Consider the following 27,501-nt stretch of genomic DNA (forward strand, 5'->3'; position numbering starts at 1 on the left):
TTGCGGCTGATACAAAATTATTCAGAGTAGTTAAATCACAAGCGAACAGTGATACATTACAGGAGGACCTTGCAAGACTGGAAGATTGGGCATCCAAATGGCAGATGAAATTTAATGTGGACAAATACAAAGTTTTGCATATAGGGAAAAATAACCCTTGCTGTAGTTACACAATGTTAGGTTCCATATTAGGAGCTACCACCCAGGAAAAACATTGAGGCATCATAGTGGATAATACTTTAAAATCGTCGGCTCAGTGTGCTGCAGCAGTCAAAAAAGCAAACAGAATGTTAGGAATTATTAGGAAGGGAATGGTGAATAAAACGAAAAATATCATAATGCCTCTGTATCGCTCCATGGTGAGACTGCACCTTGAATACTGTGTACATCTCAAAAAAGATATAATTGTGATGGAGAAGGTACAGAGAAGGGCAACCAAAATATAAAAGGGATGGAACAGCTCCCCTATGAAGAAAGGCTGAAAAGGTTAGGGCTGTTCAGCTTGGAGAAGAGAGGGCTGAGGGGGGATATGATAGAGGTGTTTAAAATCATGAGAGGTCTTGAACGAGTAGATGTGACTCGGTTATTTACACTTTCAAATAATAGAAGGACTAAGGGGCATTCCATGAAGTTAGCAAATAGCACATTTAAGACTAATCGGAGAAAATTCTTTTTCACTCAATGCAAAATAAAGCTCTGGAACTTGTTGCCAGAGGATGTTGTTAGTGTAGTTAGTGTAGCTGGGTTCAAAAAAGGTTTGGATAAGTTCTTGGAGGAGAAGTCCATTAACTGCTATTAATGAAGTTGACTAAGGGAATGGCCTCTGCAATACTGACATCAGTAGCATGGGATATTCTTGGTGTTTGGGTAATTGTCAGGTTCTTGTAGCCTGGTTTGGCCTCTGTTGGAAACAGGATGCTGGGCTTGATGTACTCTTGGTCTGACCCAGCATAGCAATTTCTTACGTTATGATCCCCTTGTGTACAGCCATCAGGTCAGAATATTGTCCGACAATGAGACGATAGTGGCTTATAGCAATCAGCAGGGTGGTACAAGATTTGTGCAATGGCTCAACAAGCTCAGGAACTGATCCACTGGGCAGAGTAGCATCTGACGTTGATAGCGGTTTCTTACATAGCTGGGACTGACAATATGCAGGCGGATTTCCTCAGCCATCAACAGCTAGATTCCGGGGAATGGGAGCTGTTGGACTATGTAGTGGTTCTCATCAGTTCCAGGTGGGGCAAGCTCTCCTTGGACTTAATGGCGATGTAGCAGAATGCCACGGTGGCCTGCTTTTTCTGTCCCAGAAGAGAGTATGGAGCAGAGGGAGTCAACACCTTGGTTCTTCCTTGGCCGAGAGACATTCTGCTGTATGTCTTTCTGCTGTGGCTGCTGGTGTGGCAAGATATTGCAGTGCATGGAGGTGTATCTGGGAGTTGTGATTCTATTGGCTCTGGAGTGGCCTCAGAGGCCCTGGTTTGCAGATCTGGTCAGTCTAGTGCTAGACAGCCCATTGAGGCTCGCTCATCTCTCGAACCTTCTGCATCAAGATCCCATATTTTCAGATCAGGCGGCTTGGCTTTTGAGAGGAAACACTTAAGGGACAAAGGTTATTCTGAGTAAGTTATTGCTACTCTTTTGTAAGCTAGGACGTCTTCCACCTCCTTGGCATATGTGAGGGTCTGGAAGGTGTTTGAGGATTGGTGCTTGAAGCAAGGTGTTGCTCCTATGCGAGCTTCCATAGCGAATATTCTTAATTTCTTGCAAAGAGGTTTGCTGAAGGGTTTGTCCTTCAATTGCCTCAGAGTTCAGGGGCAGCCTTGGGATGTCTCCGGGGCAAGGTGCATGAAGTGGCACTGTCTGCACACCCGGATGTTGTGCATTTCCTCCATGGAGTGAAGCATTTGCATCCTCTGGTTCAGAAACTGTGTCCCTCCTGGAGCCTTAACCTGGTTCTGAAAGGCACGTGTGTGGTGCCATTTGAGCCTCTCAAAAGGACTACCGTAAAGGATCTGATGTTGACGGTGGTTTTCGTGGTGGTGATTTGATCCGCTAGATGGATTTCAGAGCTTCAAGCCTTGTCATGTAGGGAGCCTTTCTTGAGAATTTCGGATTTGGGGATTTCTTTGAGCATGGTTCCAACCTTTCTGCTGAAGGTGGTTTTGTCTTTTCACGTAAATCAGTCAGTGGAGATCCTGGCTTTCCCGAACTTGGAGGCTATGGCGCCTCATATGAGGGAGTTACGGCTATTGGATGTTAAGCGCACATTGTTGCAGTATCTTAAAGTAACTAATTGCTTCTGGTTATGGGATCACATTTTGGTACTGTGGAGAGGTGCAAAGAAAGTGCATAAGGCATCAAAAGCCACGATTGCACTGTGGTTAAAGGAGGCTATTGACTCTGCGTATATCTGTCAGGGGTGTCCAGTATCAGAAGGTTTAAGGGCTCGTTCTACTCGCTCCCAGGCGGCGTCCTGGGCCAAATGTCAGTAAGTGTCACCACAACAGATTTGCAGGGTGGCTACTTGGAAGTCTTTGCACACTTTCGCCAAACATTATCATTTGGATGTCCGGGCCCCAGAGGCCGTGGGCTTTGCTGAGATTGTACTTTAGGCAGGACTCTCACAGTCCCACTCCTTTTAGGGAAGCTTTGGTACATCCCAGGAGTCTGGACTGATCTGGATACGTATAGGGAAAGGAAAATTAGTTACCTGTAAATTTTCATTCCTGTAGTACCACAGATCAGTACAGAGTCCTGCCCAGTTGGGGAAGGGAGATTTGGAGTCCACTCGATCTGTTATGGCAATTAATCTGAAGAATGACATAGGTTTTGTTGGTCCTTCTTTTTCTAACCCTTCATGTTTTTTTAATGGGGACAAGTTTATCTGTTCTAAGTTTTCACTTCCCACTGCTCGTTCTGGGGTCAATTATTAGTGGTTGGTAGTAGTGGTTTTCTACTATCTTGGTTTTGGTACAGGTCAATACTGAGGGACTACAGGTGTATTGTGCATGTGGACCCTTGAGCTGAGACAAGGGTGAGGTCTCCACCAAGGGCAAGCCCCCAGTGATCCTCATCATCGGGAGGTGGTACAGATGGGGAGGACCCAACAGGAGCTTCATCTATACCAGCCCACGTTCCCCTCAGGTTGAGCCCTTGGGTGCTGGGACCGGCAGGACTAAGGTGCAGGTCACGCCTGAAGAGGTGTCCGGAAGTAGGCAAGGCGGTGTCAGGCAGACCGGGTCGAGGCTGGCAGCAGGCAGGCGAGACTAGGAGTGGGCCGGAGGTCAGGGCAGGCAGCGAAGACGTGGAGTCAGGAAACCAAGCAGAAGTGAAAACCAGAAAGTTAGTCCAAGGACGGGTGCAGGAGTGGAGATGGGATGAACACACAGGAACATGAAGATACACTGGAACACAGGATCAGGAACACAAACTGGAACGCAGGATCAGGAACAGAGACTGGAACACAGGATCAGGAACACAAACTGAAACACAGGACCAGGACCCGGAACACAAACTGGAACGCAGGATCAGGAACAGAGACTGGAACGCAGGATCAGGAACACAAACTGGAACGCAGGATCAGGAACACAAACTGGAACGCAGGATCAGGAACAGAGACTGGAACGCAGGATCAGGAACAGAGACTGGAATGCAGGATCAGGAGCAGAGACTAAAAGGCAGGAACTAGCAACAATGCAGTCACCACAGAGCAGGACCTGTTGCCAAGGCAAGGTGTTGAGGTCTGAGCTGGGTTTAAATACCCAGGTTCAGTGACGTCATCTTCCAGGGCCGCGCAGTAGTTCCCCTGCAGCCCCTTTAAGAGGAGGAGACAGACCCGCGCGCCGTAAGGAGACGCATGCAGAGATGGAGTTGGCGGCATCCAGGGCCGCATGGGCAGGCCACTGCCGCATGGCTCAGAGCTGAGTCATCTCGAACGCCGGGAAGAGGAGTCAGCGTGGGCATCTGTGACAGGTAAAGGGGCACGGCCGTGGTGGCTCGAGGCCGGGAATCCCAACAAGGTGGCAAACTAGGTTACATGGCAGTGCCTGTAAAACTTTCTCTGTCTCCATCTGCTGGGGGGGGAACCCAGGAGTCTGGAATGATCTGTGGGTACTACAGGAACCAAAATTAGCAGGTAAGAACCAATTTTCCTACATGTATTGGCTCAATACATGACTACTCGATAAGACTCCATCTCTCTCCTTATATACGCCCAATCAATATTCTCTTTTCTTCTCCTCTATCAATAGGAACCCTCCATTCCCTTCTTATTTGTAATATTATATATATTCCCAAAGAAGAAGCCCAAAGAAACTCCTATACATCCTTTATTCAGGTTAGCTCCCAATTTTGAGGTGTAAATATTAACCAAATATATTATGTTGATCACTGTTGCCATGTTCTTTCAATCCTTGTTGTATATATAATTCATTGTAAAGCCTGTTGCTGCATCATGTTCCACTGTAAAGCGAGGTGATGTTACTGACGTGCCGCCCCGTATATAAGAAACCTTACATAAATAAATAAATAATCTTCACAACTGAAAACCCAAGAGCACTGTTTCTGTTGAATTATTGTTTTACAGCTGATTGTACAGGCCTCTGTCAGAACGGAGGGCAATGTCTGGAGGGGAAGTGCCAGTGCCAAGGAGGCTACTCAGGAGAATTCTGTGACACACGTGAGTTCCAAGGAGAAAGGTTCTTATTTTCTAGCTTCTTCAGGGGGAACCTTTCTTAATAACAATTTGTAAATATGGTTGTTTCAATGTGGACCATCTATTGTACTAAATACTTTGTACAACAGCATTGTTATTAAGAAAAGTTCTGCTAAGTTATCTCACTAAGTCCTCCTTAACCTGGAATGGCCTCAGAACACTCCCAAGTTATCCAAGTAAGTTTTATCTGGAAAAATGCTGGTGATATTCCAGTGTCGGCATTTACCCAGATAACTTTCAGAAAACTCAAACGTTATCTGGTTAAATGCCTCTGAATATCAGCCTCTTACAGATTACGTACATATAGAAGGTTATAAGGGTAAACCCCACTCACTTCACAAGGGGCTATGCTTCAGAGACTGCTAAGCACTTTCCAACTTGGTGATTCAGCTATGAGGGACAGACTAATCTGTAAATCCCAGACCCACGTGTTCTGTTCCAAATCAAAGACTTAATTGTACTGAACAAATTAAATAAATCAGTTCAAAAGTACAAAAATATTAAAACAGATTGCAAAGTATTAATAATAAAAAAAAAAAATTTAGCTCTTTGTTACATTTACTGGAATCCATGCCATATTTTTTTTCTGAAACTTGGGTTCTTGAGCAGAACTTCAGGGACTTCTGGTTCCCAGAAAGGGTATTTTCTCCCTCACATTCCCCTGAAGCCAGGAAAATCAATTTCTCCCACTCACATAAGATTGCTACTTGGTTGGTGATCCAGTTTCTTAGAGAAACTCCTCTGTTCCTTAAATCTGAAGCAGGGCAGACGCCTGAATCTGGATGCAACTGGCTCCCTTGTAGAAATGACTTCAACTTGTCTTCATGCAGCTTTTGAGTGCACAGGCACATGGCTGCCTGCCAGTGCTCCCTGGAAGACCTTCCTTCCGACTCCTGGTGACTCCCTGAACCACTTATATAACCTCTGCTTGCTGACCTGAGTGCACAGGCACATGGCTGCCTGCCAGTGCTCCCTGGAAGACCTTCCTTCCGACTCCTGGTGACTCCCTGAATCACTTATATAACCTCTGCTTGCTGACCTGAGTGCACAGGCACATGGCTGCCTCCCAGTGCTCCCTGGAAGACATTCCTTCCAACTCCTGGTGACTCCCTGAATCACTTATATAACCTCTGCTTGCTGACCCACCTTTCCCATCACTCAAAATATCCACTGCACTCATGAAGCAGGTTATTGCGCGATGTTTCTGCTTTCTATCCCATGCTGAAACCTAATGGGCTTTCCATTAGTAAAAGATATTTTGTTCTCTGTCTTTAAATATAGAAAAATGTCTTCTCTATAATCCTATTTTTTGAAAGGATTAAGCAAATAAGCACTGTTTGAATAGTAATAAAAGAGCTTCCAGATTCTACACATGACAGAAGTTACATTTTTTATTCTATTTTCTTGCAGCGATCTGTGACTCCGGCTGTAATAATGGCTGGTGCCAGAGCCCAAACAACTGTTCCTGCTACTGGGGATACAGCGGAGACGACTGCTCAGTTGGTGAGAGAGGGGGAGAATGGTACATGAGGTGCATGAACAAAAACTTGTAACAACACAGGGAGGAAAAGCAATTGAAAGGAAAGATGAATGATTTAGGAAACCCATTTTCAAGCAGGCAAGGTACTGTGCATTATACACACAGACTTTACCAAGTACCTTTGAAGTGAATTTACAGGCATAAGTTTGCTTTGAAATAACACAGATAATTGGCCCAACACATGCGAGCATTACATCGCTCAAAGCTACCTTGACTGTTCAGAAAGTGTAACCTGTGCAATGAAATTTATTCTCATTAAAAATAGGAATGTATACGTATAAATGCCAACTTCGCCCCTCTCCCAAAACGCCTCTTTGCAGGTCACAGAAAGGTACAAGCAAAACTGGGTTCTATGCACACTTTTTGCATGAACTGAGATCAGGTCTGTTTTAGCAGAGCAATGCATGCACATAAAACCTAGTTGGCTTTGAAAATTAGCCATTAAATGAGCAGGGTAATATGGGATATTGTTATTCGACCAGCACTAGCCACATGCAGTCAGGTGATTAGAAGTAACTTAGCAGCAAGCTACTGCTTATATAACCAGGCTCTCAGCAATACTTCTGATGGTCCCTATATTTACTATTTGCCCTACAGTCTTGGGCTAGCAGGACTAGAGTCCCCCAGATTCCTGCATGTCATGGTCAGTCTGGCCAATTTGGGGATGCCCCCACACAGGGGGGGAGCAGGAGTCAGGATCAGATAGGTCATACGTATGGTCTTCTGTAGCATGCAATCGAGGCAGAAATGAAGCATGGTCAGTGTTCAGGCAGAGGTCCAGACAGGAAAGATCAAGCAAGGTCAGAAGACGAAATGCTGACCAGAGGGCAACACAAAGCAAAGCAGGGCAGGAACCAGGGCCAGCATGCCTCCATTGCTCCTACCATGTGACAGAGGCCGACCAATGGCACCGGTAGCCCCTGTGTCATAATGAGGGCAAAGGCTATCGGCACCATTTTGAATACCGGCAGCCGACAGCCTGAGTGCAAGAGATCACGCCAGGACCCCCGCTGGACCACCAGGGACTTTTGGCAAGTCTTGGGGGCATTAACTTTTAAGGGCAAGCTGCTTTTGGAGAAGATTTGGAAGAGCTGAAAAAGCATCTGGGTGAGAATAAAGTTCACAAGTTACCCGAAGGCAAGCCTAGAGGTCCTCCTAGACGGACACGTAAGTGACCCCATGTGCGGTATATAAAAAACTTTTAAATAAAAATAAAAAAATAAAAAATAGAGGAGCAAAGAATTCTTCTGGACACTTTTGGTTCCGGGGGATGAGTCTTTTTTGTCAAGGAAAGTCATCGGCAGGGGCTCAGAGACCGGCTTTGGGAAGGCAACAGTCCTGGAACCAATCCTTTCGGGGCAAAAGCCAAACAGGGATGGCTCTGGCCAGGGTGGCACTGGAGTCAAATCCGCACAATGAAGTGAGGCCAGCCCACTCCTCCGTCCTGGTTATAGGGGGTTGGTTCACTTTTTTTTACGAGGAATGGGCCAAAATCACTATGGACTAGTGGGTCTTAGGCATGATAGAACAATGTTATGCTTTAGCATTTTCTCGCCCACTTCGGGTCCTGTTCTGCTCACACTTGCTCCTTCCCAGAAAAAAGACAAGTGGTACAATAGACCCTCGACTGTCTACGGATACTTAGAGCTATTGTTCCCATTCCCGTAGAAGAACAAGGGACAGGACATTACTCCATTTACTTCGTGGTTCCAAAGAAGGAAGGAACTTTTAGTCCAATTTGGATTTGAAGAAGGTAAATGTTACTCTCAAGGTTCCTCATTTTCACATGGAAACTCTCTGCTCAGTCATTGCAGTGGTGCAAAAGGGAGAGTTCTTGACATCCCTGGATCTGACCAAGGTGTACTTGCACATAGGCATCCAGCCTGACCAACAGAGATTTCTGCTTTTCAAGATCCTTGGCAGGCATTTTCAATTTTTCACCCTGCCGTTAGGGCTGGTGAAGGCTCCAAGGACTTTTTACCAAGCTGATGGTGGTGGTAGCAGCTGCCCTCAGGAAATAGGGGGTGCTAGTGCATCCATATCTAGATGACTGGCTCATTCGGGAAAAATCGGAGGCTCACTGCAGACAGGTAGTGGATCTGTACTTGGACTAGTGCTTTTCAATATATTAATAAATGATCTGGAAAGGAATATGATGAGTGAGGTTATCAAACTTGCAGATGATACAAAATTATTCAGAATAGTTAAATCACAAACGGATTGTGATAAATTTCAGGAGGACCTTGCGAGACTGGAAGATTGGGCATCCAAATGGCAGATTAAATTTAATGCGGACAAGTGCAAAGTGTTGCATATAGGGAACAATAACCCATGCAGTAGTTACACGATGTTAGGTTCCATATTAGGAGCTACGACCCAGGAAAAAGATCTAGCTATCATAGTGGATAATACTTTGAAATCGTTGGCTCAATGTGCTGCAGCAGTCAAAAAAGCAAACAGAATGTTAGGAATTATTAGAAAGGGAATGGTTAATAAAATGGAAAATATCATAATGCCTCTGTATCACTCCATGGTGAGATCGCACCTTGAATACTGTGTACAATTCTGGTCGCCACATCTCAAAAAAGATATAGTTGTGATGGAGAAGGTACAGAGAAGGGCAACCAAAATGAGAAAGGGGATGGAACAGCTCCCCTATGAGGAAAGGCTGAAGAGGTTAGGGCTGTTCAACTTGGAGAAGAGACGGCTGAGGGGGGATATGATAGAGGTCTTTTAAATCATGATAGGTCTTGAACGAGTAGATGTGAATTGGTTATTACACTTTCGGATAAGAGAAGGACTAAGGGGCACTCCATGAAGTTAGCAAGTGGCACATTTAAGACTAATCAGAGAAAATTCTTTTTCACTCAATGGACAATTTAACTCTGAAATTTGTTGCCAGAGGATGTGATTAGTGTAGCTGGGTTTACAAAGGTTTGGATAAGTTCTTGGAAGAGAAATCCATTAACTGCTATTAATCAAGTTGACTTAGGAAATGGCCTTCGCAATTACTGGTATCAATAGCAGGGGATCTTCTTGGTGTTTGGTTAATTGCCAGGTTCTTGTAGCCTGGTTTGGCCTCTGTTGGAAACAGGATGCTGGGCTTGATGGATCTTTGGTCTGACCCAATATAGCAATTTCTTATCTTCTTATGTTATGATCCCCTTGTGCACAGCCATCAGGTCAGAATATTGTCCGACAATGCGACGATAGTGGCTTATAGCAATCAGCAGGGTGGTACAAGATTTGTGCAATGGCTCAACAAGCTTGGGAACTGATCCACTGGGCAGAGTAGCATCTGACGTTGATAGCGATTTCTTACATAGCTGGGACTGACAATATGCAGGCGGATTTCCTCAGCTGTCAACAGCTAGATTCCGGAGAATGGGAGCTGTTGGACTATGTAGTGGTTCTCATCAGTTCCAGGTGGGGCAAGCTCTCCTTGGACTTAATGGCGATGTAGCAGAATGCCACGGTGGCCTGCTTTTTCTGTCCCAGAAGAGAGTATGGAGCAGAGGGAGTCGACACCTTGGTTCTCCCTTGGCCGAGAGACATTCTGCTGTATGTGTTTCTGCTGTGGCTGCTGGTGTGGCAAGATATTGCAGTGCATGGAGGTGTATCTGGGAGTTGTGATTTCTAGTGGCTCCGGAGTGGCCTCAGAGGCCCTGGTTTGCAGATCTGGTCAGTCTAGTGCTAGACAGCCCATTGAGGCTCACTCATCTCTCGAACCTTCTGCATCAAGATCCCATATTTTCAGATCAGGCGGCTTGGCTTTTGAGAGGAAACACTTAAGGGACAAAGGTTATTCTGAGTAAGTTATTGCTACTCTTTTGCAAGCTAGGATGTCTTCCACCTCCTTGACATATGTGAGGGTCTGGAAGGTGTTTGAGGATTGGTGCTTGAAGCAAGGTCTTGCTCCTATGCGAGCTACCATAGCGAATATTCTTAATTTCTTGCAAAGAGGTTTGCTGAAGGGTTTGTCCTTCAATTGCCTCAGAGTTCAGGGGCAGCCTTGGGATGTCTCCGGGGCAAGGTGCATGAAGTGGCACTGTCTGCACACCCGGATGTTGTGCATTTCCTCCATGGAGCCAAGCATTTGCATCCTCTGGTTCAGAAACTGTCCCGCCTGGAGCCTTAACCTGTTTCTGAAAGGCACGTGTGTGGTGCCATTTGAGCCTCTCAAAAGGACTACCGTAAAGGATCAGATGTTGAAGGTGGTTTTCTTGGTGGTGATTTGTTCCGCTAGATGGATTTCAGAGCTTCAAGCCTTGTCATGTAGGGAGCCTTTCTTGAGAATTTCGGATTTGGGGATTTCTTTGAGCATGGTTCCAACCTTTCTGCTGACATTATCGTTTGGATGTCCGGGCCCCAGAGGCCATCGGCTTTGCTGAGATTGTACTTCAGGCAGGACTCTCATAGTCCCACTCCTTTTAGGGAAGCTTTGGTACATCCCAGGAGTCTGGACTGATCTGGATACGTACAGGGAAAGGAAAATTAGTTACCTGTAAATTTTCATTCCTGTAGTACCACAGATCAGTACAGAGTCCTGCCCAGTTGGGGAAGGGAGATTTGGAGTCCACTCGATCTGTTATGGCAATTAATCTGAAGAATGACATAGGTTTTGTTGGTCCTTCTTTTTCTAATCCTTCATGTTTTTTTAATGGGGACAAGTTTATCTGTTCTAAGTTTTCACTTCCCACTGCTCATTCTGGGGTCAATTATTAGTGGTTGGTAGTAGTGGTTTTCTACTATCTTGGTTTTGGTACAGGTCAATACTGAGGGACTACAGGTGTATTGTGCCTATGGACCCTTGAGCTGCGACGAGGGTGTAGTCTCCACCAAGGGCAAGCCCCCAGTGATCCTCATCATCAGGAGGTGGTACAGATGGGGAGGACCCAACAGGAGCTTCATCTATACCAGCCCACGTTCCCCTCAGGTTGAGCCCTTGGGTGCTGGGACCAGCAGGACTAAGGTGCAGGCCACGCCTGAAGAGGTGTCCGGAAGTAGGCAAGGCGGTGTCAGGCAGACCGGGTCGAGGCTGGCAGCAGGCAGGCGAGACTAGGAGCAGACAGGAGGTTAGGGCAGGCAGCGAAGTGGCAGGACGGAGAGACAGGCCGGAGGTCAGGGCAGGCAGCGAAGAAGCGGAGTCAGGAAACCAAGCAGAAGTGAAAGCCAGGAACTTAGTCCAAGGACGGGTGCAGGAGTGGAGATGGGATGAACACACAGGAACAGGAAGATACACTGGAACACAGGATCAGGAACACAAACTGGAACACAGGACCCGGAACACAAACTGGAACACAGGACCAGGACCCGGAACACAAACTGGAACACAGGACCAGGACCCGGAACACAAACTGGAACACAGGACCAGGACCAGGAACACAAACTGGAACACAGGACCAGGAACACAAACTGGAACACAGGATCAGGAACACAAACTGGAACACAGGACCCGGAACACAAACTGAAACACAGGACCAGGAACACAAACTGGAACACAGGACCAGGAACACAAACTGGATCGCAGGATCAGGAACACAAACTGGAACGCAGGATCAGGAACACAAACTGGAACACAGGACCCGGAACACAAACTGGAACACAGGACCCGGAACACAAACTGGAACACAGGACCAGGAACACAAACTGGATCGCAGGATCAGGACCAGAGACTGAAAGGCAGGAACTAGCAACAATGCAGTCACCACGGAGCAGGACCTGTTCCAAGCAAGGTGTTGAAGTCTGAGCTGGGTTTAAATACCCAGGTTCAGTGATGTCATCTTCCAGGGCTGTGCAGAGGTTTCCTGCTGTGGCCCCTTTAAGAGGAGGAGACAGAGCCGCGCGCCCTAAGGAGACGCATGCAGAGATGGAGTCGGCGGCATCCAGGGCCGCATGGGCAGGCCACTGCCGCATGGCCCGGAGCTGAGCCATCTCGATCCGCCGAGAAGAGGAGTCAGCGTGGGCATCTGTGACAGGTAAAGAGGCACGGCCATGGTGGCTCGAGGCCGGGAATCCCAACAAGGTGGCAAACTAGGTTACATGGCAGTGCCTGTAAAACTTTCTCTGTCTCCATCTGCTGGGGGGGTGGGGAACCCAGGAGTCTGGAATGATCTGTGGGTACTACAGGAAGGAAAATTAGCAGGTAAGAACCGATTTTCCTACATGTATTGGCTCAATAATCTTAACAACTGAAAACCCAAGACCACTGTTTCTGTTGAATTATTGTTTTACAGTTAATTGTTCAGCCCGCTGTCAGAATGGGGAGTGTCTGGATGGGAAATGCGAGTGCAAAGAAGGCTACTCAGGGGAATTCTGTGAATACGGTGAGTTCCAAGGACAAATGTTCTTATTTTCTAGCATTAAAGGGAAACAGAGAAATGAAGGATTTGCAAGAAGGAACTCTACATACTGCTTTCCCTTTTAATCAGGAAGGAAGGCCTCAGCATGAATCCAATGGCTGTCAATGCTAAATACACTAGTAAAGATGGTCGATAGGATCATATTAGCTGCTGCTGAAAATATCACCTTTCCTGCTTTTTTTACTTGTCTTGCAAGCATAATTGAAAATGTTTATTATAACAAAACGGTAATTTAGCTTTGTGGACTGGCTTTAAAATACTGCAGTCAGGGTCAGAGTTTGTACAATGTGCCACTTACTGCCTAATTCACTAAGGCTTTTCTCCTAATGTGGGACAATTTTTTTTTTTAAACTGGAGGGCATTGATGCAAACGCCCCTGAGTGCTTTCCTTTTGAAAATTGCTCCAGGTATAAAAGCCTCACAGAGATTTGCATTTGCTTTTTCTGTGGGCGCCTTTCCTTTGAAGATAATGTACTTAGATTTGAAAATGTTAATCTACGAGTGCTATTTCCCTTCCTATATCTAACCACCCTCCTAGGGACTGCCTAGGGTTTATCCAGCTAAAAGTGTGCATGTGCCTGTAGCCATGTAAAGGCCAGACAGTTTCCACACAGCCAAGCTATCCCAGGAAATCAGTATTTATCTAGCTAAATGTCTTTTGAAAATTCTCTTCCAGGTGTATATGGGAAAAAGGTTATTAAATCAGACCCCCAAATGACCGTGAGCAAGTCACTTAACCTACCTTTGTGCAAATTTATATTATAATCTCTTCAGAGCGAGGACCTTGACATTAGCACTATGCAAACAATTAACTTTACTATGTTTAAGTCCAAATTGGAGAACATGATGAATAGCTATTCAGGTTCACTGGAGAATACAAATTTTGGAGATTCAGTGACAGAGGCGGGCACATTTGGTGCCCAAATAGAAGAAAATTGTACACAACTGATCTATAAAGAAAGAACTTGATCCCAACCAGCTCTAATTAACAACTGCTTCATGTCTCTATGAATGAATGCATTTTACAAATGTAAATGATAAATGTCCTGCAACAAAAGCATTAAAAAGAGACAATTAAAACATTCAAAATGTACTCACTATAGGGGGAAAAAAGGACAGGAGGGAAATGATAGAAACCTTCAGATAAGTGACTTCTATTAAGGGTCCCATAAAGTTTGGGAAGGTGACATTCATGGACAAGGAGTCATTATGTGATGTTGAGGAGAGGAAGGCTCAGAGGGTTCATGTGTAATCCCTCCTGAATGGGGTACATAAAACCTGGGAAGGTCTGCTGCTAGTTTAGGAGTAGAGCACTAGAGTCTCAGTTACGTAGGGGCAGATGCAATACAGTACACTCAGCCAAGCGCACTGTTTAACCCGCAGTTGGACGCGGGTTGTGAAGGTGCAACCTAATGCCCTTATGTAATAAGGAGAATAGTGCCTCAACAACGCATGTCCAACGCCTGGGAAACTAACAGCTCTCATCACATGCAAATGCTTGGGAAGGAGGCTATTAGTTATTCATGCCCAATGCAAAAAAAAAAAAAGTGCATCCTATATGCAAATGTATGTGCTCAGAAATGAATGCCTTCCTGGAGCAGGTGTTAATTTCTCAGCACCTCAAAACGTTGTACAGAAAAGCAGAAAATAACACTTTTATGTACTTCCTTCAACTTAATATTGTGGCGATATTAAATCAGAGGAACAAAAAGGAGTTAGGTAAATAAAAAATGTTTTAATGATCTGACCACACCCAAGGTTCTGCTAACTCCAAATATCGCAGATATCCGGATAAGTTATCTCGCTAAGTCCTCCTTAACCTGGAATGGCCTCAGAACACTCCCAAGTTATCCAAGTAAGTTTTATCTGGAAAAATGCTGGTGATATTCCAGTGTCGGCATTTACCCAGATAACTTTCAGAAAACTCAAACGTTATCTGGTTAAATGCCTCTGAATATCAGCCTCTTACAGATTACGTACATATAGAAGGTTATAAGGGTAAACCCCCACTCACTTCACAAGGGGCTGTGCTTCAGAGACTGCTAAGCACTTTCCAACTTGGTGATTCAGCTATGAGGGACAGACTAATCTGTAAATCAAGAAAAAACAGCCCAGACCCACGTGTTCTGTTCCAAATCAAAGACTTAATTGCACTGAAGAAATTAAATAAATCAGTTCAAAAGTACAAAAATATTAAAGCGGATTGCAAAGTATTAATAATAAAAAAAAATTTAGCTCTTTGTGACATTTACTGGAATCCATGCCATAATTTTTTTCTCAAACTTGGGTTCTTGTTCTTGAGCAGAACTTCAGGGACTTCTGGTTCCCAGAAAGGGTATTTTCTCCCTCAGATCCCCCTGAAGCCAGGAAAATCAATTTCTCCCACTCACATAAGATTGCTACTTGGTTGGTGATCCAGTTTCTTAGAGAAACTCCTCTGTTCCTTAAATCTGAAGCAGGGCAGACGCCTGAATCTGGATGCAACTGGCTCCCTTGTAGAAATGACTTCAACTTGTCTTCATGCAGCTTTTGAGTGCACAGGCACATGGCTGCCTCCCAGTGCTCCCTGGAAGACCTTCCGACTCCTGGTGACTCCCTGAACCACTTATATAACCTCTGCTTGCTGACCTGAGTGCACAGGCACATGGCTGCCTCCCAGTGCTCCCTGGAAGACATTCCTTCCGACTCCTGGTGACTCCCTGAACCACTTATATAACCTCTGCTTGCTGACCTGAGTGCACAGGCACATGGCTGCCTCCCAGTGCTCCCTGGAAGACCTTCCGACCCCTGGTGACTCCCTGAATCACTTATATAACCTCTGCTTGCTGACCCACCTTTGCCATCACTCAAAATATCCACTGCACTCATGAAGCAGGTTATTGCGCGATGTTTCTGCTTTCTATCCCATGCTGAAACCTAATGGGCTTTCCATTAGTAAAAGATATTTTGTTCTCTGTCTTTAAATATAGAAAAATGTCTTCTCTATAATCCTATTTTTTGAAAGGATTAAGCAAATAAGCACTGTTTGAATAGTAATAAAAGAGCTTCCAGATTCTACACAAGACAGAAGTTACATTTTTTTATTCTGTTTTCTTGCAGCGATCTGTGACTCCGGCTGTAATAATGGCTGGTGCCAGAGCCCAAACAACTGTTCCTGCTACCAGGGATACAGCGGAGACGACTGCTCAGTTGGTGAGAGAGGGGGAGAATGGTACATGAGGTGCATGAACAAAAACTTTGTAACAACACAGGGAGGAAAAGCAATTGAAAGGAAAGATGAATCATTTAGGAAACCCATTTTCAAGCAGGCAAGGTACTGTGCATTATACACACAGACTTTACCAAGTACCTTTGAAGTGAATTTACAGGTATAAGTTTGCTTTGAAATAACACAGATAATTGGCCCAACACATGCGAGCATTACATCGCTCAAAGCTACCTTGACTGTTCAGAAAGTGTAACCTGTGCAATTAAATTTATTCTCATTAAAAATAGGAATGTATACGTATAAATGCCAACTTCGCCCCTCTCCCAAAACGCCTCTTTGCAGGTCACAGAAAGGCACAAGCAAAATTGGGTTCTATGCACACTTTTTGCATGAACTGAGATCAGGTCTGTTTTAGCAGAGCAATGCATGCATATAAAATCTAGTTGGCTTTGAAAATGAGCAGGGTAATATGGGATATTGTTATTCGACCAGCACTAGCCACATGCAGTCAGGTGATTAGAAGTAACTTAGCAGCAAGCTACTGCTTATATAACCAGGCTCTCAGCAATACTTCCGTTGGTCCCTATATTTACTACATGCCCTACAGTCTTGGGCTAGCAGGACTAGAGTCCCCCAGATTCCTGCATGTCATGGTCAGTCTGGCCAATTTGGGGATGCCCCCAAGCAGGGGGGGAGCAGGAGTCAGGAGCAGACAGGTCATACGTATGGTCTTCTGTAGCACGCAATCGAGGCAGAAATGAAGCATGGTCAGTGTTCAGGCAGAGGTCCAGACAGGAAAGATCAAGCAAGGTCAGAAGACGAAATGCTGACCAGAGGGCAACACAAAGCAAAGCAGGGCAGGAACCAGGGCCAGCATGCCTCCATCTCAGGGATGGATAGATCGGAACTGATCCCTCCTGGGGGGGGTGCCAAAGAGCAGCCATGTGGGGCCATGAACAGAGCCTATCCCACTCGCGGCAAAGAGGAGTAGAGATTTGGCAGGCCACAAGCAGTGCCCATTCTGCTTGCGGCCCAGAGTGGGTGCAAATGAGGTAGGAGTCGGGCTGAGACCAGGGGAGCAGCACCGTAGGGGGGGGGGGGGAGTAAATGCAAGGCAGAAGGTTCAGCTAAGGCGTCCAATAATCTTGCACAGGCCCTGGCAGGAACACAACAAGGTAAGGCTGGACAAGGCAGGAACATACCTGGATCTTCTACCTGACTAGCCACCTCCCCCTTGGGTGGAGCCTGCAGGTTCTGCTGGTTGGCAGGACTTCAAGAGTCGGAGCACTGGGTCATGAACAAGTTATGCACTGGAAAAGGGATTTCACCCGCAAGACACAAGGCAGGCTACATCAGACAGAAACAGGGTATTTACTTATTTATTTTGCTTATTTATTTACAAAACACAGTAACACAGTAATGATGACAGAAATGGACCAAATGGTCCATCCAGTCTGCCGTGCTGTGCAGGTTACCCCTATGTTTCTCATAAGGAAAGATGGAGGTAAACAGCACCATATGAAGGGCAAGAAATATTTATATACTTCCAAGAAGATCAGGGCAGTTTACAAAATAAAGCATGGATAATCATCTGTGTATAATAAAATTAAACAGAAATAAAATGAACATAACTAAAATATTGTAAAATTCCACAAAAGATAAAAGTAAACAAATATAAAACAAACATAGTTAAAAAAAATTAAATCCATGACAACAATGATAAAAATCCCCTTATTAGTAAATACTACTTGCAGATGACATAGCATGCGCACTATAAGGCCTGTGCCTCACAATAGAATGCTCATTTCATCAGGAGATAGTCTTAATTTTTCAGGCATTTCAATCCACGTAATAGGTCCAGCCACAGAGACAGCTCTAGCACGAGACCCTCTCCCAGATGAGCCCAACTTAAAGTTGGAACATTGAGTAAACCTTTATTCAATGACCTGAGCATTCTTTGGGGAACATATAAATGCAGGGCTGCAACAATACAGATAATTTCATCATTGTTAATCATTTTGTGTATCAGTGAGAGAACACACAAGCAGGAACAGGGTAAAACACAGGCAAAACAGGAACAGGGGCACAAGGCAGGGTCTAAACAAGCTAGACACGCCTGGATAAGTCAAGGCCAGGCTGGGGTCAAGGCAAAGGCAGGGCAAGGAATATACACAAACAGGGTAGGCCACTGGGAGGCCTGGACAAGGTACAAAGCAAGGGCCGAAAAGAGGCCTACAAGGAGCAAGAAGTGTAACTGGAAGGGCCACAGGGAACAGAGAATCCCACAGGGAACAGGATAGGAGCATGGCAAGGAAACACATGGATAATGGAGGACACTGGAGGGCCTAGACAAGACAGGGCATACAATACATGCAGATAGGATAGGCTCAAACAAGACAAGGACAAGGCGAGGGGCAAGACAGATAAACGACAACATGGCTTAAATTGAACATGAGTTAGGCACAGAACAAGGGCAAAAATAGACAGGCAAAGGAACATGAACAAGGACAAAGTTACACAGACAAAGGTCCCAAGACAAGGAACAAGGACAGGGATAAACAAGCAAGGACCAAGAGCAGAGTAAGGTTGCACAGGCAAACGAAAATGATCAGATGTCCAAAGGCAGAGAAGAGACTCCACGCCGAGGTGGGAGTACATAACATAAGAATATAGGAAATGCCATACTGAGTCAGACCAAGTGTCCATCAAGCCCAGTATTAGGGGTGTGCATTTGTTTTCGACATATTGGCAATCCGCAACGTATATGTCCCTATTCGTTGTATTCGTGGGGTCACGAAACTTATGGCGAACACCCATGAATAAACCCCCACGAATAAACCCATCAGCCTCTTGACCCTCCCAAGACTTACCAAACGTCCCTGGTGGTCCAGCAGGGGTCCCGGCGTGATCTACTGCACTCGAGCTGTTGGCTGCTGGTATTCAAAATGGCACCGATAACCTTTGCCCTCACTATGTCACAGGGGCTACCGGTGCCATTGGTCGGCCCCTATCACATTATTTATTTATTTATTTATTTAACATTTTTCTATACCGAACTTCATGACAAGCTTCATATCAGGCCGGTTTACATCAAACTTAGGGATTAACTGAACATAACCATATAACAGGAAGGCCGAAGCGCAGGTACAAATAACAGGGAGAATGAACTTGGGGGCTAGAGTAGCCAGGAAATAAAGGACAGAAAAAACTGGAGAATCATAACATTTAGTTCAAAAAAATGCTATTTCAGATACCATGGAACACAGTTAGCATGGATTTACCCAAGGGAAGTCTTGCCTAACAAATCTGCTTCTTTTTTTGAAGGGGTTAATAAACATGTGGATAAAGGTGAGCCAATTGATGTAGTGTATTTGGATTTTCAGAAGGCATTTGACAAAGTCATCATGAGAGGCTTCTAAGGAAACTAAAAAGCCATGGGATAGGAGGCGGTGTCCTTTCATGGATTACAAACTAGTTAAAAGACAGGAAACAGAGAGTAGGATTAAATGGTCAATTTTCTCAGTGGAAAAGGGTAAACAGTAGAGTGCCTCAGGGATCTGTTCTTGGACTGGTGCTTTTTTTTCACATGTAGGAGCAATGGACGGCCGGCGCCAGCTTGTGCTCCTACCATTTGACAGGGGCCGACCAATGGCACCGGTAGCCCCTGTGACATAGTGAGGGCAAAGGCTATCGGGGCCATTTTGAATACCGGCAGCAGACAGCCCGAGTGCAGAATGGGGTACATAAAACTTGAGAAGGTCTGGTGCTAGTTTAAGAGTAGAGCACTAGAGTCTCAGTTACGTAGGGGCCGATGCAATACAGTGCACTCAGCCAAGCGCACTGTTTAACCTGCAGTTGGATGCGGGTTGTGAAGGTGCAATCTAATGCCCTTATGTAATAAGGAGAATAGCGCCTCAACAACGCATGTCCAACGCCCGGGAAACTAATAGCTCTCATCACATGCAAATGCTTGGGAATGAGGCTATTAGTTATTCATTCCCAATGCAAAAAATAAATGTGCATCCAATATGCAAATTTTTATGCTCAGAAATCAACAAAATTGCCTAATTCATCCTGGTTCGGGGACCCCGAAAATCAAAGGGATTATATCCAAAATTTCGGGAAAATGTGGTTTTCAGGTTAGCACGCACCAACTCCCCATTACAAAGATGAGTGGGGTTTTATGGGTCTTGGCTAAGAAGGGAGAAGGGAGGCTATTTAACTAGGGATGTTAGGAAATCCTATCCCTTACCTGGGCAACTTGGAAAATGGCCATTTATGTTGGCACGTGTCCCTTATAAAATTCCCCCATTTAAGCAGTAGAGGCAGCATTTGCACGCACATGCCTGCTTCAATATAAAATCGTGCACACATGTACGCACATCCAGCGTATTTTAAAACATGCATGCATATACGCACTTATGTTATTAAAGGGACGAAACTCTGGACACAAGCTAGCATGTATGCCTATGTGCCAGTATTAAAGTTACCGTCTCTGTAAGTCCTCTAGGGATAGGGGAATACCTATAGTAGCTGAATGTAATCCAGTTTGAAAGTAGCTGAAAAGCGGGAATAATAAATTGTCTATTTGTATGCTAAAGCAAGAAGCCAAATGTATATGTTTTGAGAGAGGGGCCTGCATAGGATCCCTCAACAGATAGACTGCCTGGCAGGTTCTGGCATATGCTTAGAAAGCCGGACTGTATATCGTTCAGCATGTCAATGGTTAAGAGGGTTGCTTTTCTACAACTGATATGCATAAGAGATTAGCTGCTGAAATGCTGCTGGAAAAATCAGGGTTAATGTGCTATATGTGACATCAGTTCTTATGTTGTAAAAAAGAAGGCGTGTCATTTTATGGGTGTCACCAAGGCACCTGCTGCTGAAAACTCTACCAACCACCAAAAATAAAAGGCTTTCACCATGTCCTGCCATTGGAAAATCCTGGTTATTAGGGACTGTGCAATAAATTTGAATGAGCAGAGTAAGACTTTGTTTTGCCTTCTAGGCCGTAAGGCCTTACTATGTAAGTTAAAGGGGACCCTAATGGAGTTAGTGGCTACCATGACCATGAATGCAAATGAGAGACTATAATATGCAAATAAGCCTTTACCAAGTGCCTGCAAATAATGCTATTTTACAATTATGATTGTAAACCGATATGATATGACTTTCATCATGAATGTCGGTATAAAAAAAAGCATTAAATAAATAAATGACTCAAAGAGACTACCCTCTCTGGGGCACCTCCCGTTCTCGCCCTCCCACCCCCATCCCTGCAGAAGGAGGTGCCTCTTCACTGGCAGAAGGGATCACAGAGCTTCTCTGCTATTGATGCCAAGGACGCCGCTTAGGTTTCTGCAGGATTACTCTGCTGGCCAGGCGGGGGTGCCCAAAATATCACTATTTGCAAACCATGATTGGTAGTGTTTTCGTGTTTAGATTTTATTTTTTTGTGAGCAGATGCTAATAACTACGGGTCTGAATTACATAAGCCCCACATTCGTTAACTGGACTCGTGTTTTAATTTAATTTATTATTTATTTACTTATTTAAAATCTTTTCTATGCCATCGTTAAGTTATTTACCATCGCAACGGTTTATTACAGGGAGGCACATATAGTAACAAAGTATTTAAACCAGGTAAAACATTGTAAAAGTGCCAAAAAATGATTCAGTAACAAAGTGTTAATCCAAATGAGCATGTAATGGCTTTTCATGTCATTACATAGAATAATCCCATCAATAGCGGAGAACAGTGACAAATAATTTCTGTTTCCAAACAGCTGCGGAGCTTCATTTTCTGTGTTTTGTTTTTTGTATAGCAAGCTGTGGCTGCTGTAACAATGGCTGGTGCAGCTCGCCCGGCACCTGCACTTGCTACTACGGATACGAAGGAAAGGACTGCTCAGTTGGTAAGACCCGTGTGGCATGTCAAAGCCAGAAACATACGGAGAGAGTTTGGATGGAGATGCTAGATTCAGGATGACTTGATGGCTATAAGTATTAATATGCAAAGAACCGCAAACGCATCTTACCAGGGATAATCTGCTCTCTGAGTACAGAGAACGTGAGACTTGACTGTCATAAATATTATTTTATTAATTTTATTTGCAACTTCCTGTGAGTCTCTCCATGACAATGGAGGGAGGGCATCCTGGGAGATGCTTTGAGTGCGTAAATTCTGAGGATTATTTAATTAATAATAAAAACAGATTGGGAAAAGAGCTGGGCAAGAAACAGATGCCCCTAGCTCTACTTTGACTTCTGCCTACAACAAGGGGAGATCTGTCTTCCCAAGCATCCATGGGCATCCCTGGGAACTTTGAGTTGGGCTGTATCTTCTTGCAACATGTCTTTAGGTTACATGGCTTGACATCTCATATTCTCTCTAATGAGGTGTCCAATTCACCACTCACTACTGAAAAGGCCTTTTTAAAAAATGTGGTATCACCCTATATTTTACCACAGCATACCACCCACAAGGAAATGGGCAGGCTGAATGAATGAACCAAGTCCATAAGATCTTTCTCCGACTATATGTCAACCCAAGCCAAGAGAACTGGGCCCGTCTACTGCCATACACAGAATTCTCTCAAAACAAGTGAGTGGAGGAGTAGCCTAGTGGGCTACGAACCAGGAGACCAGTGTATGAGTCCTGCTGTCGCACCTTGTGACATTGGGCAAGTCACTTTACCCTCTATTGCCTCAGATACAAACTTAGTAAGTTATACTTTACTTCCCTCTCTCAGCCTTCATCTGGAGAACTAATATAGCTAATGTGGGTGTGAATTGGGAGAGCTTATGGAAAAATTTTATTTTTTTGTAAAAAATGCCACATATAAAGAGAAAGGGCAGGCTACGATCAGACTGTACCTAGTCCTCCCCTTTCCCCGCCATTGATTGAAAGCTTTCGCACCTTACTAAATGCTACAGCACCGGGACAAGGTTCTGCGGTTGGTGCTGGCTAGGAGCAGGCGATAGCGCCACAGGAACACCACACCTCTTTAAGCCCTGGTGCTCCCATGAAACCTGACCCGCCTATACCTGCACTAGACTCCGGTTCTGAGATGGCATTATCCACCGGCGATGTGGAAGTGCCGTCTAACATCGGGGAAGAAACCGGAGATAATGTTGCAGATATACAAGGAGGAGGAAGTGGGGATATCCTGCTGGAGGTGGTGGAGAAAGATAGCAGAGGTCATTTACTGACCCCGCATCCTCGAACATCAACTCCAAAAGGTGGTAGAGGTGAGGCAGAAAGCTCAGAAATGAGAAGTATAAGCTGCCTTCAAACTGGAAAAGTTATAGCCCAAAAATCAAGTTCTGAAGTCAGATTAACACAAAAAGTTACCTTAGAAAGTATATGGGCAGTTCTAATGGATTTGAAAGAATCCATGAATAATTTGGAAACAAAAATGTCTGAAGTACAAGTACAGGTTAAAACTACAGATGATAAGGTAAAGAAACACTCAGAGAAATTTGATTGCCTTGAAAAAAACAGTTAAAACAGGTACAGGAAGTACAAGCAGGAATAATAAAAGGGGAAGTAGCGAATTCCAGAAGGATCGAGATTATTGAGAATAATTTAAGATATAATAATATCAGAATTTTGAATTTTCCTTCTGTAGAACAATTTAAAAGATTTTTAAGGGAAAATTTACAATTACCCCAGGAAAAAAATCCATCAATAGAAAAAATCTTTTATATAGTGTCAAAAAAGAAGGAAAATGCTGAGCGGATAAATCAATCACAGCAATTGAATAATCTCACAGAGTTCTTAGAAGAATCGATGGAAGAACAAATAGAGTCAAGAGGAACTTTGTGTGTAAGATTCCAAAAAACAGAAGATAGAGATAACATAATTAAGCTTTTCCTCCAAAACCGAGAAAAACTTTACCTCTCACAAAAAGTGTGGATGTAACCAGAACTACCCAAATGAGGAGAAGAAATTTCCTACAGATGACACCAGAAGTTATAAGCTTGGGGGCTCAGATGGTTGTTTATTTTCCCTGTAAATGTGTTTTAAAATATCTGAGTGAGAGACATGTGTTTTTAGAACCTTCAGAACTTAGAAAGTTTTTGGATGCTAAAATTCCAAAATAAACTTTGCAGATTGTTATTGGGTATAGAGAATTTCATTTAGACTCAGCTATTGTAAAAGAAGTTTACATTTCCTTAATTGCTCCTTTTGATAATGAATATTTAGGATCTCCAGATTTCTTTATAAATGGTCTATGTAGTTAGAAATCTTTGTATATTATTTCCTAACAGTAATTACCTTAATAGGGACCATATCATTGACATGTGTGATTACTGTCTATATATCTGTTAAAACTGCTTAAATAAAAAATAAAAAAAGAAATAAAAATAAAAACAATCACGTTAGCAATATGACCAGCTCCTTTCCCTTTCTAGTAATTTATGGCAAACATCCTCGAGGTGCTCTTCCTCTTCCCATTTCTGTGACATCCCCGGTGGCCCGACTAGCTGTTTGTAAACTTAAAAAATGATGAGATCAGACCAGTGCCCAATACAGCATCCCAAGCCAAAAGACATGCAACAGGCTGGCTCCACAATTCAAAGTGGGAGACGAGGTGTGGCTAAGTTCCCAGCATCTTCTCTTCAGCACCAGGATTCATTGGCCCATTCCCAGTACTGCGCCAGTTGGAACCTGTAACAGATTTTTGGTTTATTTTTATTATTATTATCAATACAAATAGCAATTAACTGAACTTTTCATTTACCTTGATCCCCCAAATCCTAGCATTTCATGCTTTTAGTTCCAGGTTTTTTGGAACTGAATTCATTCATCGCAAATCACGGTTCATGAGATAGGAAGTATTGTTTCAAACTTGTATTTAAGCTATGACTAAACTGGGTGTTTCTGTGCTTTCTCTAGTAACCTGCAGCAAGGACTGTGGTGAACATGGTAAATGCGTCTACCCTGATCGATGCCTTTGTGATCCTGGCTACACCGGGGAAAAGTGCGAGACAGGTGAGAGCAGAGATGAACGGGCAAATCCGAAGAATTCTGATGAAACGTGGCAGCTTGAAAATAGCATTGAGGACTAGAAAGATTTTAAGAATTATTTTAAAGGAAAAATAAATGAGGGGAACACATTTCAGACTCCTCAGCAGTCCAAGGGTACAAACCTGCAAGCTCGTTGTGATAATCCACTGGCACCCATTAGGGAAGGTACCGTGTAGAATCTGAGCAACGCACTTCTCTCCTCAAGCTGCCGTAAGAAAGCTAATCATAGGCCCCATACAAGACCTCTTTATAGACATAGCCCCACACGTTGAAGTCCCCTTCGCAGGAAGTGCAACTTTAAAAACACTTTATTACGGCAGCTTGGGTTTAAACGTCTTGAAGAGAAGCATCTTGCTCAAATTGTTGATATTTCGGAAATGTTTCTCTCATTTGGATTGTGACATGTGAACACATTAGGGATGTTCATTCTTATAAAATGAAGGCCAAAAGTGCAACAGATGAGGCCATTTCCAGTTTGTTCTGAACGGAACAAACCAAAAATGGCCTCCTACGAAAACACTTAATAACGTTTGGGTATTTTGGTGCTCACTGTAAAGAAAAAAACAGGCCTTCTGTGCAGCTCCACCCTGTTAAATTGAACCCAGGTCCCAGGCCTGCCTGACTGGGCAGAGTTTTAGCCCAGCCCTCTTCAATCTCCACTCCCACCCCTAAAATTAAATGGAGCTCAGTGCCCTCCTGCAGACTTTCTGCCAGGGACGTCCCTCCCAGCCACTACTTACCCTTTTCCACGGTTCCTCTAAAAAGATCCCTTAAGTACAAGAGCAAAGCCCGCTCACTCCTGCCCCGGCTCCTAGAACTTTAACAATGATGCCCGAGGATGGTACCAACGTTATGGCTCCAGATCATTTTACTATGAGGTGGGAAATACCCAGCAAGGTTTTGGCTGGGCCCAAGGAGGTCTAGCCGGGTAAGCCTGGGCCCCATGCTCTCTTTAATTATAGGAGAGGCCCAGGGAAATCTTAGCAGGACCAGACAGCCCAGCCAGGCAGTCCCAGGTCCTGGGTTCAATTTTACAGGGCTAGAAATTGCTTGCAGGGCCACCACCGGTCCAGTTCTACTGTTTTGTTTTGTTTTTGTTTTTTATTATGGTGGTATTTTTTATGGTTTCATTATTTTTTTTTATTTTGCTAAAAGACAAACAAAAAAAATTTAACAAATTGAAAAACAAAATTAAAAAATACAAAAACAAATTAAACTGAAACAAAAGTGTAACACACACTTTCATTCTGTCGCGCACAATCCCTCTCTCTCTCTCTCTCTCTCACACACACTCACAAATACTGTCACACGTACTCATCTCATGCACATGCTATCACGCACAAATACACACACACACACACACATGCCTTTATACATATGTATTTATTTATTTCATGTATTTAGCTTACACCATAATGTGTGTATGTGACAGAGAAAGGATAAAGTCTGTGTGCCCTCCTCCCCCTGCCACCCCCCAGGGTGACTGGAAATCAAAACGTTTCTAGGTATTAACATTGGGGGATTTTTATCCTTATGAGTTTTAATTATTGGGTGTTTTTTTATGTGTTTACTGTTTTTAAATATTTTATTAGTGTTTGGCAAATTTTTACAAATTTGTATGATTTTTAAATTATTGGATGTTATTCAAATTATTAATCACACATACACACACATACACACATGTTTTCATACACACTTTATCTCTCTCTCACACACACACACACACACATGCTCATACACACATATATGCTCTCAACTCCAGAGATACCTCACGCACACACACACACACACACACACATACATTGGCTTTCACTACTACAGGCTCTCACTCTCATAGACACATATATACACACATTGGATCTCACTACCACATGCTCCCACTCTCACAGACACACACATTTACTCTCAACCACTCAGGCTTCATCACACACACACTATACACACCCACAGGCTCTCAATCCCACAGATTCCCTCTCACCTGCACAAACTCATGTGTTTTCAACCTCACAAGCTCTCTCTCACACACACATACACACACACACAGGCTCTCACCACCACAGATTCCCTCTCACACACCCACATATTGACACACACACATTCCTACAGATTCCCTCACACAGTTCCTCTCTCTCATTCTCACACACTCCACTGACACACATAAACACACTTGATTTCACATGTTCTCCCTCATTCCCACACATACGCTCATACAGGGTCTCACTTTGGACCTTCGCCTCTCTTCTGGACCAGTTCTTCAGCAAGCGTAGATGGAGTCCATGATGGCCTGTTAAGTCTTTTCTTCAGCTGCCGCAGGATGATATCCATTGTGGCCTCACTATGCTTCTCCTTTTGTTCATGGCCCAACAGCTGCTGAAGGAAACTCAGAACACTGAGGAGGAGACTCTGGGCATGGGTCTGTTTGCCTAGGGTTAATGAGGTCCCTATTTGATACCATCTTCTATGTTTCTAAATCACCATGCATACCTTTTATCTCTAACCTAATCCCCTTCCTTTTACTCATAGCTAAAACTGTGTGTGTTGTGAAAGAGTAGGCATAATTTTATCCACACTGCGGGGTCATTTTAAGAAGCCATTTTTACACGGGTAAACATCTTTGCCCATTTAAAAGTCTTTGAAAAT

The 27,501-nt window shown here is 44.1% G+C and overlaps 1 protein-coding gene across 1 annotated transcript in view; it reads left to right on the top strand.

Annotated features, from left to right (window-relative positions):
• Window positions 1–27,501, top strand: part of LOC115074666 (tenascin-like) — a 72,174-nt gene that overhangs the window by 39,781 nt on the left and 4,892 nt on the right. The window contains exons 10-15 of the mRNA XM_029574325.1: window positions 4,589–4,681; window positions 6,128–6,220; window positions 12,494–12,583; window positions 15,719–15,811; window positions 21,653–21,742; window positions 24,730–24,825. Coding sequence (XP_029430185.1) covers window positions 4,589–4,681; window positions 6,128–6,220; window positions 12,494–12,583; window positions 15,719–15,811; window positions 21,653–21,742; window positions 24,730–24,825 — 555 coding nt within the window. The remainder of the gene's footprint in view (window positions 1–4,588; window positions 4,682–6,127; window positions 6,221–12,493; window positions 12,584–15,718; window positions 15,812–21,652; window positions 21,743–24,729; window positions 24,826–27,501) is intronic.

The sequence above is a fragment of the Rhinatrema bivittatum genome, chromosome 13, assembly GCF_901001135.1.
Source record: "Rhinatrema bivittatum chromosome 13, aRhiBiv1.1, whole genome shotgun sequence".
Taxonomy (NCBI): Eukaryota; Metazoa; Chordata; class Amphibia; order Gymnophiona; family Rhinatrematidae; genus Rhinatrema; species Rhinatrema bivittatum.